General features: G+C 38.0%; 1 protein-coding gene across 2 annotated transcripts in view; it reads right to left on the bottom strand.

The window, feature by feature from the left end:
- The window catches only part of CFAP299 (cilia and flagella associated protein 299), a 646,399-nt gene that overhangs the window by 609,586 nt on the left and 17,778 nt on the right, over positions 1 to 19,035 (bottom strand). For both annotated transcript variants that reach the window (XM_015138434.3, XM_078002640.1), the window contains exon 2: positions 9,912 to 10,042. In XM_015138434.3, the coding sequence (XP_014993920.2) occupies positions 9,912 to 10,042 (131 nt within the window). The remainder of the gene's footprint in view (positions 1 to 9,911; positions 10,043 to 19,035) is intronic.

A 19,035-nucleotide genomic window follows, 5' to 3' on the forward strand; every position in this document is an offset into this window, starting at 1 on the left:
AGCGAAGTCATGTGCAGATAGGCCCAACTCAAGGTGTGGTCCAGTTGTTAAAAGATTCAGATGTGGTAAGCTAGGATGCCATTCCATTGAAGGGGAATGCCCTAGCCAATAGGATGTTTCAGGCATTCAAAATGTGTGTGAGAGTAATGAATATATGAACAATGGAAGTAGTTGTTAATTACATTGATGCCCTATGGGTTAATAATGCAAAAGTTAATGGCCTTAATTACTGGGTATCCTTTGAGCTCTTCTATGGACCATGATCTTCTGGTGACTATTCTGGTTTCACACAATATGTACCTTCCAGCATTGCCATTTTCCTGAGTCTTTTAATCTCTTCCTCAAAAGTCTCTCTCTGCAATTTAGGCCTTTGAACTGCACTTGGTGCGGGCCATTGCTTGTTCCAGGTTTCTTGGAGCCACTCTAGCACTGAATTTGCCAGAGTCTCTTTACTAGCTTACAAAGAAGCCCTCATTTCATGAAGTGGGCAAGGCAAATAAGATGTAATGAGGTCCACATCCCTGGCCACATCCCCGCAGTTAAGTCATATGCAAACAGGCCCAGGACAAAGTCATATGCAAACATATAAAAGATTCATATGCTTTAAGCTGGGATGCCATGCCACTGAAGGGTAATTCCCTAGCCAATAGGATATTTCAGGCATTCAAAGTCTCAAGAGGCACAGAGACTATTTGCCAGCTTACAAAGAAGCCTTCATTTCATGCAGTGGGCAAGCAGAATAAGATGAAGATCAAACCAGGATTTGACTGTCACAGTGACTAAGTTCCAAAGGCAGTCAAATGTTCAGCGGGGGCAAGTATGTTACACCAAAATCAGAGCTCTGATTAGGAAAATCTCAGCTCCTGAAACATGAGATAGGGACAACTGAGTAGATGTCTTTGAAAAATTTGACCTTCCCAGGTCTCTAAATCTTCTGAGCCTAAAGAAGGAGCCCATTGCTCTTCAATAAGAGCTAGCAAACCCCCATCACCAGCAGCAGCAATGTAAGAAGAAAATAGAGGCCTTTCTCCCACATAAAAGCAGGTGTGTGCCTCAGGAGATATCCCCAGTTCCCTTATCAGAGTTACACTTCTGGCCACCCGGCCGATAATATGGTCAAGTCACAGATAGGGACATGGTAGGTCTGATAAGAAAAAAAGGAATATTATCCCAAATATACTGCAAGACCTAGGACTTGTCCCAACGAGACTAGAGGGACTTATTGGGCTAGATTCTGGGGATTCTAGGTCAGAGAAAGCAGAAATAAGCCTAAATAAGTCAGAGTTTATTGACAGGACACTTTCTCAGAACACAGGGCATTGTATTCTGGTAAGGACCCCAGAAGATGGTGCAAACTCTGCTAGCGTGACTCCAAGAAACCTGGAACAAGCAATGGCCTACACTGAGTGCAGTTCAAAGGCCTAAATTTCAGAGAGAGACTTTTGAGGAAGAGATTAAAAGGCTCAGGAAAATGGCAATCCTAGAAGAAACATATTGTGTGAGACCAGAAAACCCACCAGAAGATCAGGGTCTATAGAGGAACCCAGAAGATAGCCAGTCATTAACAGCATAAAAAATGTGCTGGTTACCGAAGCAACAGAATCATTAAGAAGTTCAGCGGTGGCTCTCCAATGCATTCCAGGGCTGAATGCAGAAAAGCCCTGTTGCATACCTAGGCTACCTAAGCACAATGGGTATAATAGTACCTTGATGCAAGAGAAGCTTCAGTGTGGTGTTAGGACTGCAAGTGCACAGACTGCAAACATTGAGGCTTGGGAACCTCTACTCAGATTTCAGAGCATATATGAAAAAACCTGGATGTCCAGGCAAAAGCCTGCTGCAGGGGCGGAACCCTCACAGAGAACCTCTTCTAGGGCAGTAAGGAAGGGAAATGTGGAGTTAGAGCTCTCACACAGAGGCTCCACTGGGGTGCTGCCTAGTGGAGCTGTATGAAGAGGGCTACCATCCTCCAGACCTCAGAATGGTAGAGCCACCCAAAGTTGCACCTTGCGCCTGGAAAAGCCACAGGCACTCAACGCCAGCATGTGAGAGCAGCTGCCGGGGTGAATCTGCAAAGCCACAGGGGTAGAGTTGCTCAAAGCCTTGGGAGCCCCCCTTGCATCAGCATGCCCTGGATATAAACTTGGAGTCAGGGGAGATTATTTTGGAGCTTTAGGGTTTAATGACTGCCCTGCTGGGTTTCAGACTTGCATGGGGCCTGTAGCCCCTTTCTTTTGGCCAATTTCTCCCTTTTGGAACAAGAGTATTTACCTAATGCCTATCCCCCATTGTATCCTGGAAGTGACTAACTTGTTTTTGATTTTACAGGCTCATAGGCAGAAGGGACTAGCCTTGTTTCAGATGAAACTTTGGACTGTGGACTTTTGCGTTAATGGGGAATGAGTTAAGACTTTGGGGGACTATTGGGAAGGCATGATTGTATTTTGCAATGTGAGAGGGACATGAGATTTGGGGAGCCCAGGGACAGAACAATATGGTTTGAATCTGTGTTCCCACCAAATCTTATGTCAAATTGTAATCCCCAGTGCTGAAAGTGGGGCCTGGTGGGATGTGACTGGATCATGGGGTCAGATTTCCCCCTTGGTACTCTCCGTGCAATACTGAATTCTCATGAGATCTGGTTGTTTAAAAGTGTGTGCCACCTCCCCACCTTTCTATTCCTCCTGCTCTGACCATGTAAACTGCCAGCTTCCCCTTCACCTTCTGTCATGATTGTAAGTTTCCTGAGGTGTCCCTAGAAACTAAGCAGATGCCGCCACGCTTCCTGTACAGCCTGCAGAATCATGAATTAATTAAACCTCTTTTCTTTATAAACTACCCAGTCTCAGATACTTCTTTATAGCAGTGTAAGAATGAACTGATACACCCATTGTATAGCAAAAAGGTACAGGAGAGTGTTCATGAACATGGGATCCTCTGGTCATATTATGCATGCACTATCCAGAAGCTGTCAGCTAAAAGTGCTGGAATGTTCACTGAAGGCACCACTGCATCTCCAGCTCAGCAGCAATACTACTCAAATCTGACGTGCATGCACTAGGGTACTAAGGAAAACAGCAGGTGTCTCACTGAACTACAAGCTATGGCTGCCACTTAGGCACCTTGGGTATCTTGTGCCCAGGAAGCAGCAGGCAAGAAGAGGAGACATGATCTTGTAAAGAGTAACTGATGCTGATCAGCAAAAAGAAGGACTGCAGTTACAGAATAGGGATAGGGAAGAATACATGGCAAACTCACATGAACCACCTAGGCATCTGTTCATACACTCTTCCTAAATTTTAAATGAGAATGACAAATGTATCAACATGGGCCAGAGTAGCGTAGGATGATAAGGGCCTCAGACCAATTATGAATAAGGATTTTGGGTCACATCACAAAATCCTGGAAAGATGATAGCCAAAGGCAGGAGATTTAGAATGGATAGTGGAAGAGGGAGATTACGAAATGATAGCTCACCCCATTGACTTTATTGTGAGTTTCCTCTCATGAAGAGAGGTCTCTGTGCTCTGGAAGAGCTGCTCCATGTGCACATGAAGTAGATCTGTAGATTACAATATGCAGCACTCAGATATACCTTGTATAAAGGAATTTCTGCCAGCTGTGAGGAGCTTGGTGAGCTGACAGCCTCCAGCTTTTAACCCTTTCAAGATCAGCCTCAACTTTTCTTAGTGTTCCCCAGCCAATGAGTACAGTGGAGGTACTAAGGCCTGGCTATTTCATCCCATGTGGGATAACTTGTACTGTGCAGCTCTCTACTGCGCTGAAAGAGTCTCTGAAAGTTTGAGGTTAGGGCTCTGATCCTGCTCATTCCTGCTTTCTCACTTTTCCTTTCACAGGTGTTGCTTTCTCAACAAACCTTGTGCACTCCTAATTCTCATTGTCTACTTCCTGGAGATGCTAATCTGCAACAAATCACAATTGTATTGTTTTGGTTGGAAAGCAACAAACCATGAGAATAGCTATTTAAAAATATGATACTTGAAAGTAAGCAAAAAGTTAAAATTATTTCACCAAACACTTAAAATATATAAATTTTCTCATTTAATTCTCAAGTATATGATATTCAGTTTTTATCATAAAATGATATACAATAATAAAACAAGGTTGACAGGATAAAGCCATTCTTATATAAAACAAACTGGAATTTTATCCGACTTCATCGCCATAATTATTTTTTAAGATTTGGGGTCTCACTATGTTGCCCAGGCTGGTCTTGAACTCTTAGGCTCAAGCAATTCTCCCATCTCAGCCTCCCAAAGTGCTCATCTCCATAAAATTAAAAGTATTTTATAAGTTAACAGACATTTCCAGATAACTATAAATTACACCAGAAAGTAGAATTTAACAGATGCTAAAGTAACTAGATTGAATAGCATAAGAAAGGCTGGAGATTTTTTCAGCCTTTACATTTTATTCCAGATATACTTGAGAATAAAGGGCACAAGAACCTTACTCTAAATCACCATAGAAATCCTCTTCATCAAGTACAAAAAGATCATAGGGATCCATGATGTACAGCATCTGAGACTCCTATCAAGTGAATCCTTACAGTAATTCCCAAACACTCATCTCATAGTCTTCCAAGAAGATGGCAATAGCTAACCAGTAAAATTGTACAGTCCATCAGGGCTACCACTTACTCTGATCATCCACATTTCAGGTACTGTGCTCTAGCAAAATAAGGTCATTATCTCAGAATCAGTTTTAAGAGGGGTGAATTCATTTCCCAACAAGATAAGGTGACCCAAAGTGAAGAGACTGATGATCTTACAAGCTCATCCAGCAAAGTATCCAGCCTGAGGAATGACTCAGTTATAACTACTTACTAACTAGGCTCCAGGAACACAATAGTCAATATGTGTCACAAACATTGAAGTTCCATCTCTCCACCACATGGCAATCAGCTGAACTTCTCACTATAAATAGAAATTATTTGGCACTTATGCAAGAAAACCATGGCCAGTCCCTGGGGGAGAGAATTCCCCGTCCTGACAAATGGGTATCAGCTAAATTACTCCCATCCTTTCTTCCAACCTCTATAGCTTCTGTCTTATGGCTACTATAACCAGTGGCATGAATCTCAGTGGAGAATAAATCAGAAATGTTTATATAGTAGTGGAGCAGAGATGATTTTGAAGCAAAGGATGAGAAGGCTAGGAGAATGAAGAATCTACTCTATCCCCCAACCCTGCCCTACATCATCATCTTGGAGACCAACCCAATAAAAGTTGAAATGGGTGCCTCTAGTTGATACAGTTTTTGCAGGAAAAAAGGGCTTAGTGAAGGAACAGGTACAAATTAAGACAAAAAAGTAAAGAAAATAATTTGTGAATAAGGGGAGTTTATCATAGGATTGAGGCAAAATGGATGTATTCACTCACACCCATCTTTGCCCAATTAACTCTAATTGAGCCATTAAGAATCAATTTAGTGGTCAAACATCAAGAAGAACTTTTCTTATTCTTCACAAATCTTAACTTTGTATTACTTCAAAATGTTGCCACAGTACTTACGATTGCATTTACCATCTTCCATTTCAATTGTCTTTTTGAACTGAAATTTAAATCACATACTATAAATTCACCCTTTTAAGGTGCACAATTCAATAGATTTTAGTATATTTACAAAGTTATGCAATTATCACCAATATCTAATTGCACATTTTATCACACCAAGAAGAAACCTCATATTCATTAGTAGTCATCATCCAATCTCCCTTCCATCCCACCCTTGGAAACCATGAATCTACTTGTCTCCACAGATTTACTGATTCTGGACATTTTATATAAATGGTATCATGCAATAAGTAGTCTTTTTTCTAGCATCTTTTGCTTAGCCTAATGTGTTCAAGGTTTTTCATGTTGTTGCATGTAACACTACTTTACACCTTTTGATGACTGAATAATATTTTATTATACTTAGGTACGAAACTTTTAATCCACTATCCAGTTGATGGGTTGGACAATTTCTACCTTATAACTACTATGAATAATACCACTATTGAAAATTGTATATGAGTTTTTAAGTGGACTTAGGTTTTCAATTCCCTTGAATATGTGTTTGGTAGAATTGCTGGGCCATATGGTAACTCTACGTTGAACTTTTTGAAGACCTGCCAAACTGTTTTCCATTTTCCATTCCCACCAACAATGTAATGCCTTTCATTTCTCTAGTCTTCAAGCTTCTTGAGGGTGAGAACTAAGTCTGTGTTCTATTGTATTCCCAGACCCTACAGGACAGCGCCTAATACACTATGGTTGTCTATATTTGTGAAAGACTAAACAGAAGCCCAAAATAATTTTTAACATTTTTGCCTTCTTCTAGAACATCCCTAATCAAAATAAACCTTCCTGATATCTTTAACTTTCATCTCTCCAGACTTTTTCCCCTATGAAGCTATTGTGAGTAACTAACATACTCCTAGATACCAGCACTTCTCAAAATAGGTGCTCTATGATTGCTAGACCAAACAATTGTGATCTACTTGGAGTTGCTCACCTGCATATTAAAGAAGTTAATGTAAGATGATCTGATAGTGGAACCAAGTGTTTCCAAGTTGCCAGCTGGCAGGCAGTCAGATGTTCATGCATATTTTCAAAGTGATCCTCCAACAAATACAGGCACAGGACATATTTGGCTCTAGGACACCATCTGCTGGCCCTGCTGTCAATGACACTAAATTAACCTGGAAGGGAATGGACTACCACATGGGGCAAAAGACAGCATATGGTACCCATCCTATTACAAAGGCGACCAGAGAAGATCTGCAGATGAAAGGGCCTTCAAATTCTAGCAGCTCTGAATGGGGATTAGTCTCCAAAAACTGGCTCATAAGTAGCCTGATGACTTCCAGCTCTGACCAGTTAAAGAGACTATTGCATAGAGGAAATACCTACTTTGATCCTTAAACACAAAATGGACATGTGATGTGGATAGAACTTAGACTTCAAACATGAATAACTCTTGATATGAAATAGTTTGTATCACTCATAAAATCGCATGTGAATTTACATGAATTCCTTGTAAAATCTCACAAAAATATTTCCACTTCTGCTCCTGACTGATAGACATTTACTGATTCTCACAAAAAGAAAAGACTCTCCCTGATGTTTTACATAAGACACATTACAAACATTACATTGTACACAGAAAACTAGCCTAGTTTCAATTTTCCAAGAATAGAAGTTGATAGTGAATAACTATGTTCAGTAAATTCCTGAGATTTTATATAAATTACCTGTGATAAACAGAATGCCCCTTTCTCACATCAATGGGATTAAGGATATCCATTCTCTAATCCGAAGAACTGTGAATATGTTGCATTACATACCAAAAGGTCCTTTGCTACATGAACAGACACTTTTCAAAAGAAGACATACATGTGGCCAGCAAACATACAAGAAAAAGCTCATCATCACTGATCATTAGAGAAATGCAAATCAAAACCACAATGAGATAACATCTCATGCCAGTCAGAATGGTGATTATTAAAAAGTCAAAAAAAAAACCCAGACACTGGCAAGGCTGTGGAGAAAAAGGAACACTTTTACACTGTTGGTGGGAGTGTAAATTATTCAATTATTGTTTGCCAATTCTTCAAAGAGCTAGAGACAGAAATAGCATTTGACCCACTAATTCCAATACTGAGTATATACCCAAAGGAATATAAATCATTCTATTATAAAGATATATGCATGTATATGTTATTGCAGCACTATTCACAATAACAAAGACATAATCAACCCAAATGCTCATCAGTGATAGACTGAATAAACAAAATGTGGTACATATACACCATGGAATACTATGCAGCCATAAAAAGAATTAGATGATGTCCTTTGCAGGGACATAGATGGAGCTGGAAGTCGTTTTCCTCAGCAAACTAACACAGGAACAGAAAACCAAACACTGCATGTTCTCACCTCTAAGTGGGAGCTGAAGGATGAGAACACATGGACAGGACACATGGAGGGGAATGATACACACTGGGCCTGTCAGAGTGGGGCTGGGTTGAAGTGAAAGCATCAGGAAGAATAGCTAATAGATGCTGGGCTTAATACCTAGGTGATGGGATGACCTGTGCAACAAACCATCATGGCACATATTTACCTATAACAAACCTGAACATCCTGCACATGTACCCCTGAACTTAAAAACTGAAGAAATAACAAACGAACGGCCTTTGCCGATGATATAAATATTATTGACTTTAAAACAGGGAGATTATCCTGGATCGTTAGATGGACCCAGTGTAATCACATAAGTCCTTAAAAGGAGAGATATTTCTTGGACCAGAGTCAGGAAAGAAGCTTCTGAAGAGGAAATTGGAGAAATCTTAAGGGTAAAAGGGTCTTGACCCACTGTTGCTGGAGGGAGTGGGAAAGCTTAAAAAGAAACATGAGCAGCCTCTAGGAGCAAAGATCAGCCCCCAAATGACAACCAAGGAAGTGGGGAACTCAGCCCTATAATCATAAGGAATTGAATTTGGCCAACAACCTAACTGAACGTGGAGGCAGTTTCATCCTCAGAACCTCCAGACAAGAATGTCATCCAGCCAACACCAGGATTTTAACCTTGTGATATACTATGCAGAGGGCCCGGCCGAGCCACACTGTATGGACAGAACAATGAATAAAGAAATGTGTGTGTGTTCTTTTTTGTTTTTTGTTTTTTGTTTTTTGTTTTGAGATGGAGTCTTGCTGTGTTGCCCAGGCTGGAGTGAAGAGGCGCGATCTCGGCTCACTGCAAGCTCCGCCTCCTGGGCTCACGCCATTCTCCTGCCTCAGCCTCCCGAGCAGCTGGGACTACAGGTGCCCGCCACCACGCCTGGCTAATTTTTTGCATTTTCAGTAGAGACGGGGTTTCACCGTGTTAGCCAGGATGGTCTTGATCTCCTGACCTCGTGATCCGCCTGCCTCGGCCTCCCAAAGTGCTGGGATTACAGGCGTGAGCCACCGCACCTGGCCATAAATGTGTTATTTTAAGTCATCAAATTTGTAATAATGTGTTATGGCAGCAATAGAAAACTAATATATTCCTAAATATCAGTATGTTAAACTTCAGTATACTATGGTTCTGAAACACAATTACCATTAAAATGGTCACTTCTAATTGAATAGTCCCAGGACCAAAGCACATTCCACTATCAAACGCTATGTTTATACTGCATACATGGAAATTTATGCTCACAATTACTGGGTAATTTTAAAGATGTTATCCAATAATAGTATACTGATTTCTAAGTAATTATTCTCCCCAGCATTTATACTTTAATGATCCACTTTTAAAAATGAAATAGATTATTACTTTGTCAACTACTTATGTCTTTATAAAATTGCCTTACAAGTTTGATGCAGTTCACTTTAGGAATATATCTCTTTCATAATATGTTTTAACGTATATCATTAGATTTATGTTTAATATAACCACATATTATATACTAACATATAAATTAGGCATATAAACAAAAGTTAGTGATTATTAATAAAGTTGAATGAATTAATGCTTAGAAAAATATGAGAACACAAATGATACTACAGATTTACAGACCTCAAAACACAAAGAATTCTAAGGCAAAAGTCACTCATATTTTTAGTATATAAATGCATAAAACCAATAACATCAAGTTACTTTTTAACAAGACTTTATTGGTATGATGACCATATTTTGGTATTTATATTTCTTAAATTAGTAGCTTGAAGTTGCATGTGGCTTTATTGCAAGCATATAACAGTTGCTTCAGTTCCTCATCTGCGGAACACATGCTTAGGATATTCCAAGTTTTACCTGCTCCAGCCAGTGCTTCTAAATTAAACAATGCAAACGAAACTGAATCACTCCAGAGGTCTAGAATATAACATAAAATCTGGATTTGGAACATAGACACTTACTTTTGCTGAGCTCTTTCAGCCAGCCTTGAAATCTCTATAGCTGCTTTCCTTGCTTCAAAATCTTCCCTTTTCACTCTCTCTCCAGTCCCTCGGTAGCCTAGCTCCACCAACTGGCGGGCCAGGGTTTCATCCTGGAGAGAAAATCAGTTGTTAGACAAGTGGGCAAATGAGAAATATTACTTTTACTTACTTACTTACATCTTACATCTGCAATGTATACCAAGCAATTGCTTTAAATGAAAAATTAAATTTATTCAAAAACTAGACATGATCTATTAGATACTAAAACCCAGAATTTTTCTAATACATTTCTACACATCTGATTTGGTCTTCCCTTTCCCATATCTTTAAGATGAAAAAAAAAAGAAAACGTCAATTGCTAACTTTTCTCTAAGGAATTAGAGGACAAAAGTCTGTTGTGTTTTTAATCAATTTATGAGAACAGCTGTAGGTAATTAATAGAGTATCTTTAAAACAACAAAACTAGAGACAATGGTGCTCATACACAAAAGACGTTTTGAAAACCAACGGCAAAAAAAAAAAGAACCAGGCTGCTTTGAGAGAGTTCAATGTTTCAGAGCTTTATTTCCTTGAAGTCAATTAACTGATGGCACAGAATATTATAACTTCAAATACAAAATAAAGAGGAGCAGATGAATTTCTTACTTAACTATGAAGATTGTTTCCATATTATGTTGGTACCAATAAAAAACAGAAAAGTAGAAACCCAATCTCACCACAGAAAAACTTCAAATTGAACAAACAACTTCCTAGTATTTTAGGCCTTACACTTTTCTTAATTTAAGAATTATCGCATACATCTTTGTTATACTTAAAAAAATTGCTTCCCTATGACTTGACAAGGTACCATTTTTCATAAAGTTATCAGTATAAAGATTAAAGTATCAAACAACAGTATTTATATATTAACAAGGGCCATTATTGTTTTAATTAAATATATCTAAAACATGGTGAAAACAGAACCTATTTTATTGTTATGAACACTTAATTACTATATCACTGTTAATGCAAGAACTGTCTAACAGTTAAAGGAGAAAACTTAAGATGTCTAGTTAACAGTCTATTCAAACCATAGTGGTTAAAAGTTATAAGTATTCAAACAAAATAAAAAATTGTATACTGTAAGCCTAGAAACCTGCCACTTTTCTTTTATAATCATTAAAAGCAAACACTAAACTCCACGTAGCAAAGTGTATACATTTTGCCAAATGATTACAATGCAAAGCAACAGGTCTTGGAAGGCCCCAGGCTATTATTCTTGTTTCTGAGACATTCCTTTGCTTAATAGATTTCTCTACTCCTGTATCCTTTAGTGTGAACCACAAAACTGAGCAAATATCTCCACCTAGTGGAATTAATCTTTAATAGAAATACCAATGCAGATTTGGGGATTAATTTACAAAAGTGAGATCATTTGAGTAAGAATTTTCTTAAATACATTACTAAAAGTGAATTTGTAGAAAGGACTTTCAGCTCAGTGAGGTTGTGGGACTCTTCTTTAGGAATATAAATTCCTTGTGGTCAAACATAGAATTTTGTATAATAAAGATTACTTACAATTTGCTATATTTATTTTGTATACTGAGTGAATTTTGTATCCCTGTGTGCTTTACCTGGGTTACACAAAATCATTTGAATAACACAAAATCGTTTGAATAATTCTGGACTCACCAATGCTAAACTATATTGCAAGGATATTGCAAGAAATGGCATGATCTATTGAGCAAATAAGCTGAAAGTCGATACTGATTGCCTCACTTACCATTATCATACCCTAAACTGGTGGAATCATGAGTCATCTGTCCATTATGACAATGTATTTCTTGCATGTCTCAAAATATCCTAGTTAAGAGCAAAGCTACTAGCCCAAAGGAAGTACAATGCCCAAGGTTATCCGAGGAATCTGAGCATTGCTTGGGAGATTTGGCTTAGAATGGAATCTTGACTTGCATATTCGAACACAACTTCTTCCCAACCCCCAAAATAATGTCTTTAAGGGACACAAAGAAGACAAAGTCTCAGTGACAAACTCTAAGTCTCGGCAGGTTTCAGATTGCCGGAATCCAGGAGAATTTTCCACCAAATACGAGGTAGATAGACTTGAATTGGAAAATAAAATCTATAGGTCCACTGGACAGTTTGTTTTTTAAAAATTGCATATCCTTTTTACATTATCTGCCCTAGGATTCAGAAATGTGAAATCTATAACAATCAGAAGGCTAGTGGCTGGCCACTTACCTATCAACTAAATGAGTGCTACTAAATTCATTTTATCTATTTATATTTACAATAGTAATACATTATTGTTGTGGAAAACCTAGAGATATAGGACAAACATATCATCCACATCATATATCACTATGATCTTATCACTCAGAGATAATCACTGACATCTTGGGGTATAGCCTGTCAATCCTTGCTCCTGACACGTGTGTGGGTGTGTTGGATTTCTTTAAACAAAAATAGTATCATGATTCCTGCTTGCAGGGCAGAGAGAAGGTACCCAGACCTGTACCCACCAGCACACCTTCCTCAAACCAGCACCACATCCAGTAGTCTCCAGTAGGGGCTCACTCCCCCTCCAGCTGCATTGCCTCTGTCACTGTGGTGAGTGCCTGCAGGGAGGCAGGCACCCCAGCACCTGCTAACACTCTGCTGTGGTTGCCACACCTCATCCTCCTCCCCCAGTTCAGTGGATTCCAAACCTCAAAGAGCAAGAGAATAAAGTCAGGGCCCAATACAAGTCCCCCAGACTTAGAACACACAGTCCAGGAGTTGGCAGCTAAGCACTGGCCCCCTAAAATCTCCCAGAAATAAAGCCAGTCAGCTGAATCCATTTTAAACCACAATCAAACTCTCAAAGTCATCAAATAAGATAAAAGAAAAAAAAAAAAAACTCATCCCAAGGTCAGAAACCTCAAAAATTGAAAGTACATAAGCCCACAAGGGTGAGAAAGAATCAGCACAAGAATGATGAAAACTCAAAAAGCCAGGGTGCCTTCTTTCCTCTAAATGACCACATCACTTCTCCAGCAAGGGTTCTGAACAGGACTGAGATGGCTGAAACAACAGATACAGAATTCAGAATATGAATAGGAACAAAGATCACAGGGTTACAGGAGTACATTGAAACCCAATGCACAGAAGCTAAAAATCATGATAAAACAATGCAGGTGCTGACAGACAAAGTAGACAGTAGAGAAAAGAATGTAACTAACCTGATAGAGCTGACAAACACAATATGAGAATTTCATTATGTAATCACAAGTATTAGTAGCAGAATAGACCAAGTGGAGGGAAGAATCTCGGAGCTTGAAGACTGGCTTTCTGAAATAAGACAGTCAGAAAAGAATAGAGAAAAAAGAATGAGAAGGAATTAACAAAACCTCTGAGAAATATGGGATTAGGTAAAGAGATGGAATCTATGACTCACTGGTGTCCCTGAAAGAGATGGGGAGAATGGAAGCAACCTGGAAAATGTATTTCAGGATATCATCAAAAGAACTTCTCCAATCTAGCTAGAGGGGGCAATTTTCAATTTCAGAAAATGCAGAGAACCCCAGAAAGTTACTTCACAAGAAGATCATCTCCAAGATACATAATCATCAGATTCTCCAAGATTAAAATGAAAGAAAAACTGTTAAGGGCAGCTAGAGAGAAGCGTCAGATCACCTATAAAAGTAAGTCTATCAGACTAACAGCAGACCTTTCAGCAGAAACTCTACAAGCCAGAAAAGATTGGGGGTCAATACTCAACATTCTTAAAGGAAAGAAAATCCAAACCAGAATTTCATATTTGGCCAAACCAAGCTTCACAAACAAAGGAGAAATAAGATCCTTTTCAGACAAGCAGATGCTGAAGGAATTTGTTACAACCAGACCTGACTTACAAGAGCTCCTAAAGGAAGCACTAAATATGGAAAGACCATTACTAGCCACTACAAAAACACACTGAAGTACATAGACTAATGACACTAAGAAGCAACCACATAAACAAGTCTGCAAAATAACTAGCTAAAACTATGGTGACAGGATCAAATCCACACAAATCAATACTAACTTTGAATGTAAATGGGCTAAAAGCCCCAATTAAAAGACACAGAGTAGCAAGCAGGATAAAGAACCAAAACCCACTGCTGTCTTCAAAAGACCAGTCTCACAAGCAATTACACACATAGGCTCAAAATGAAGGAATGGAGATGAATCTACCAAGAAATGGAAAATAGAAAAAAGCAGGGGTTGCAGTCCTAGTTTCTGACAAAACAGACTTTCAACCAACAAAGATAAAAAAAAAAGACAAAGAAGGGCATTACATAATGGGAAAGGGTTCAATTCAACAAGACTTAACTATCCAAAATATATGTGCACCCAAGAGAGGTGCGCCCAGATTCACAAAGCAAGTTCTCAGAGACCTTCGAAGAGACTGAGACTCCCACACAATAATAGTGGGAGACTTTAACACTCCACTGACAATATTAGACAGATCACCGAGACAGAAAATTATCAAAGATACTCAGGACCTAAACTAAGCATTGAATCAAATGGAACGGATAAATATCTACTCTCTACTCCAAAATAACAGAATGTATGTTCTCCTCATTGCCACCTGTCACATACTGTGAAATCGACCACATAATCAGAAGTAAAACACTCCTCAGCAAATGCAAAATAATTGAAATCATAAACAATATCTTGTACCAAAGCACAATCAAATGAAGAAATTTAAGAAATCAAAACTTCAATATTCAATCAAAACCATAAATTACAGGAAAACTGAATAACTGGCTCCTGAATGACTTTTCAGTAAATAATGAAATTAAGGCAGACATCAAGAAGCTCTTTAAAACTAAAGAGAACAAAGGTACAATATGCTAGAATATCTGGGACACAACTAAGGCAGTGTCAAGAGGGAAATTTATAGCACTAAATGCCCCCATCAAAAAGTTGGAAAAATCTAAAGTTAACAATCTAACATTACAATTAAAAGAACAAGAGGATCAAGAGAAAACAAATCCCAAAGCAAGCTAGCAGAAGACGAGAAATAACCAAAATTAGAGCTGAACTGAAGGAGACTGAGACACACACAAAAATATTCAAAAGATCAACGAATACAGAAGCTGGGTTTCTTGAAAAAAAATAATAAAATAAGCCACTAGCTAGACTAATGAAGAAGAAAAGAGAGAAGGTTCAAATAAACACAATCAGAAACAACAGGGGGATATAACCACTAACCCAAGAGAAATATAAACAACCATCAGAGAATACTATGAACACCTCTATGCACATAAACTAGAAAATCTAGATGAAATGGATAAATTATTGGACAAATAAACCCTCCCCAGACCGAACCAGAAAGAACTTGAATCCTTGAACAGACCAATAAGGAATTTTGAAATTGAGTCAGTAATAGCCTACCAACTAAAAAAGCCCAGGATCAGATTAATTCACAGCTGAATTCTGCCAGATGTACAAAGAAGAGCTCGTATCATTCATGCTGAAACTATTCCAAAAAATTGAAGAGGGGGAGTTCTCCCTAACTCATCCTACAAGGCCAGCATCATCCTGATACCAAAACCAGGCAGAGATACCACAATAAAAGAAAACTTCAGGCAAATATCCCTGATGCATATTGATGCAAAAATCCACAATAAAATACTGACAAACCGAATCCAGCAGCACATCAAAAGTTTATCCACCACAACCAAGTTGGCTTCATCCTTGGGATACAAGGTTTGTTCAACATATGTAAAACAATAAACATAATTCACCACATAAACAGAACTAAAGACAAAAACTACACGATTATTTCAATAGATGCAGAAAAGACCTTTGATAAAATTCAGCATCCCTTCATGTTAAAAATTCTCAATAAACCAGGTATTGAAGGAACATACCTTAAAACAATAAGAGCCATTTATGACAAACCCACAGCCAATATCATACTGAATGGGCAAAAGCTGGAAGCATTCCCCTTGAAAACTGGCACAAGACAAGGATGTCCTCTCTGACCACTCCTATTTAACATAGCATTGGAAGTTCTGACCAGGGCAACCAAGCAAGAGAAAGAAATAGAGTATTGAAATCGGAAGAGAGGAAGTCAAACTGTCTTTGTCTGCAGATTATATGATCTTATATCTAGCAAATCCTATCAACTCAGCCCAAAAGCTTCTTAAGCTGATAAGCAACTCCATCAAAGTCTCAGGATATGGAATCAATGTGCAGAAATCACAAGCATTCCTAAACACCAACAATAGACAAGCAGAGAGAAAAATTATGAATGTACTCCCATTCACTATTGCCACAAAAAGAATAAAACACCTAGGAATACAGCTACCAAGGGAGATGAAGGACCTCTTCAAGGAGAACTACAAACCACTACTCAAGGAAATTAGAGACGACGCAAGCAGACGGAAAAATATTCCATGCTCATGGATAGGAAGAAACAATGTCGTCAAAATGGCCATACTGCCCAAAGCAATTTATAGATTCAATGCTATTCCCATTAAATTATCACTGAAATTTTTCACCGAATTAAAGAAACTATTTTAAAATACATATGGAACAAAAAAAAGAAGAAGAAGAAGAAGGGCTCATATAGTCAGGATAATCCTAAGCAAAAGGAACAAAGCTGGAGGTATAACGGTACCTGACTTCAAACTACAAGGCTACAGTAACCCAAATAGCATAGTACTGATACAAAAACAGGTACATAGACCAATGGAACAGAATAGAGAACTCAGAAACAAAGCCACATATCTACAACCATCTAATCTTTGACAAACCTGACAAAAACAAGCAATGGGGTAAAGATTCCCTATTTAACAAATGGCGCTGGGAGAACAGGCTAGCCATATGCAGAAAATTGAAACTGGATCCGTTGCTTACACCATATGCAAAAATTAACTCAAGATGGATTAAAGACTTAAATGTAAAACCCAAAACTATAACAACCCTAGAAGAAAATCTAGGCAATACCATTCAGGACATAGGCATAGCAAAGGTTTTATGATGAAATCACAAAAGCAATTGCAACAAAAGCAAAAATTGACAAATGGGATTTAATTAAACAAAAGAGTTTCTGCACAGCAAAAGAAACTATCATCAGAGCAAACAGACAACCTATAGAACGGGAGAAAAAACTATCGTCAGAGTGCTAACAGATAGCCTAAGCAGACTAGGAGAAAATTTTTGCAAATTATGTATCCAACAGAGGTATAATAACCAGCATCTAAAAGGAATGTAAACTTACAAGAAAAAAAAAAACAACTCTATTAAAAAGCAAAGGACATTGGGAGACTGAGGCAGACGGATCACAAGGTCAGAAGTTCGAGACCAGCCTGTCCAACATGGTGAAACCCCGTCTCTACTAAAAATACAAAACATTAGCCAGGTGTGGTGGTGTGCGCCTGTAATCTCAGCTACTCAGGAGGCTGAAGCAGGAGAATCGCTTGAACCCGGGAGGCGAAGGTTGCAGTGAGCTGAGATGGCACCACTGCACTCCAGCCTGGGTGACAGAGCAAGACTCCGTCTCAAAAAAAAAAAAAAAAGAAAGCAAAAGACATGAACATTTTTTAAAAGAAGACATACATATGGCCAACAATCACATTTTAAAAAGCTCAACATCACTGATTATTAGACAAATGCAAATCAAAACCAAAATGAGATACCATCTCATGCCAGTCAGAATGGCTATTACTAAAAAGTCAAAAAATAACAGATACTGGCAAGCTTGTGGAGAAAAAGGAACGCTTACACATTGTTGGTGGGAGTGTAAATTAGTTCAACCATTGTAGAAGATAGTGCAGCAATTCCTCAAAGACCTAAAAACAGAAATACCATTTGTCCCAGAAATATCACAGGTGGGCATATACCTGAAGGGATATAAATCATTCTATAAAAAGATACATGCACACGTATGTTCATTGCAGCACTATTCACAATAGTGAATCAATCTAAATGCCCATCAATTACTTACTAGATAAAGAAAATGTGGTACATATATACCATAGAACACTATGCAGTTATAAAATGAATAAGATCATGTCCTTTTCAGGGAAATGGATGGAGCTGGAGGCCATTATTCTTAACAAACTAACACAGGAACAGAAAACCAAATACCACATGTTATCACTTACAAGTAGGAGCTAAACAGTGAGAACACATGGACATATAGAGGGAAGCAACACATACTGGCACCTATCAGAGGGAGGAGGATGACGGAAGGAAGATCAGGAAAAATTACTATGGGTATTAGGCTTAATACCTGGGTGAAAAAATAGTCTGTACAACAAATCCCCATGACACTTTTAGGTATATAGCAAACCTGTACATGTAACGCTGAACTTGAAATAAACGTGAAAAAAAGAGAAAAGTCATATATATGCTTCAAAAATTAGAATATGTTGTAATTAATAAAGTTCAAATAAAGGCATTGAAAAGTTTGCAGATTTAATCATTTAAACATTTACCAAACTATGTGGATCATGCTGTGTAAAATCTCTCATGACCTACTTCTCCAACAGTTAACAGTGCATCTTGAACACCTTTCCATTAAATATATATACAATAAAACTTTAGTGATTACATATTCCATACAATTTGTAAGGACAGATATTGTACATATTAATAATTTACTATTGTGTCTTCAGTTCACTGCCTTCCTCTGACAATGAAAATGATATGAAATCCTAATTTGATTTGCATTGCTTTGATTACTAGTGAGATTCACCATCTGTTTACACATTTATCAGTCATGTGCATTTCTTCCTTTTGAATTGTTTCAAATTATTAAATGAACCCTTTGTTCATTTATTACTAACTAGTAACAACTTTGTGTAATAAATATATTAAATAAGTGTCTGCAAAATATCCACAGTGTTCCCAGATCATTGTTTTCCTGAAACTCTTAATAGTTTTTACACCAAAATGTTCAAAGCATTTAGGATATATTTTGGTGCCTGGTGTTGAAAGAGAAATACCTTTACTTTTTCAAAAAGTTTTTTTATTCCAAAAGACACAGCTGAAACATTAACTGTTAAATATTGCTTCTTTTCTCCACTGATTTGAAATTTAACATTTTTGTATACTCAATTCTTAAATATAT

This window comes from Macaca mulatta, chromosome 5 (assembly GCF_049350105.2).
Source record: "Macaca mulatta isolate MMU2019108-1 chromosome 5, T2T-MMU8v2.0, whole genome shotgun sequence".
Classification (NCBI taxonomy): Eukaryota; Metazoa; Chordata; class Mammalia; order Primates; family Cercopithecidae; genus Macaca; species Macaca mulatta.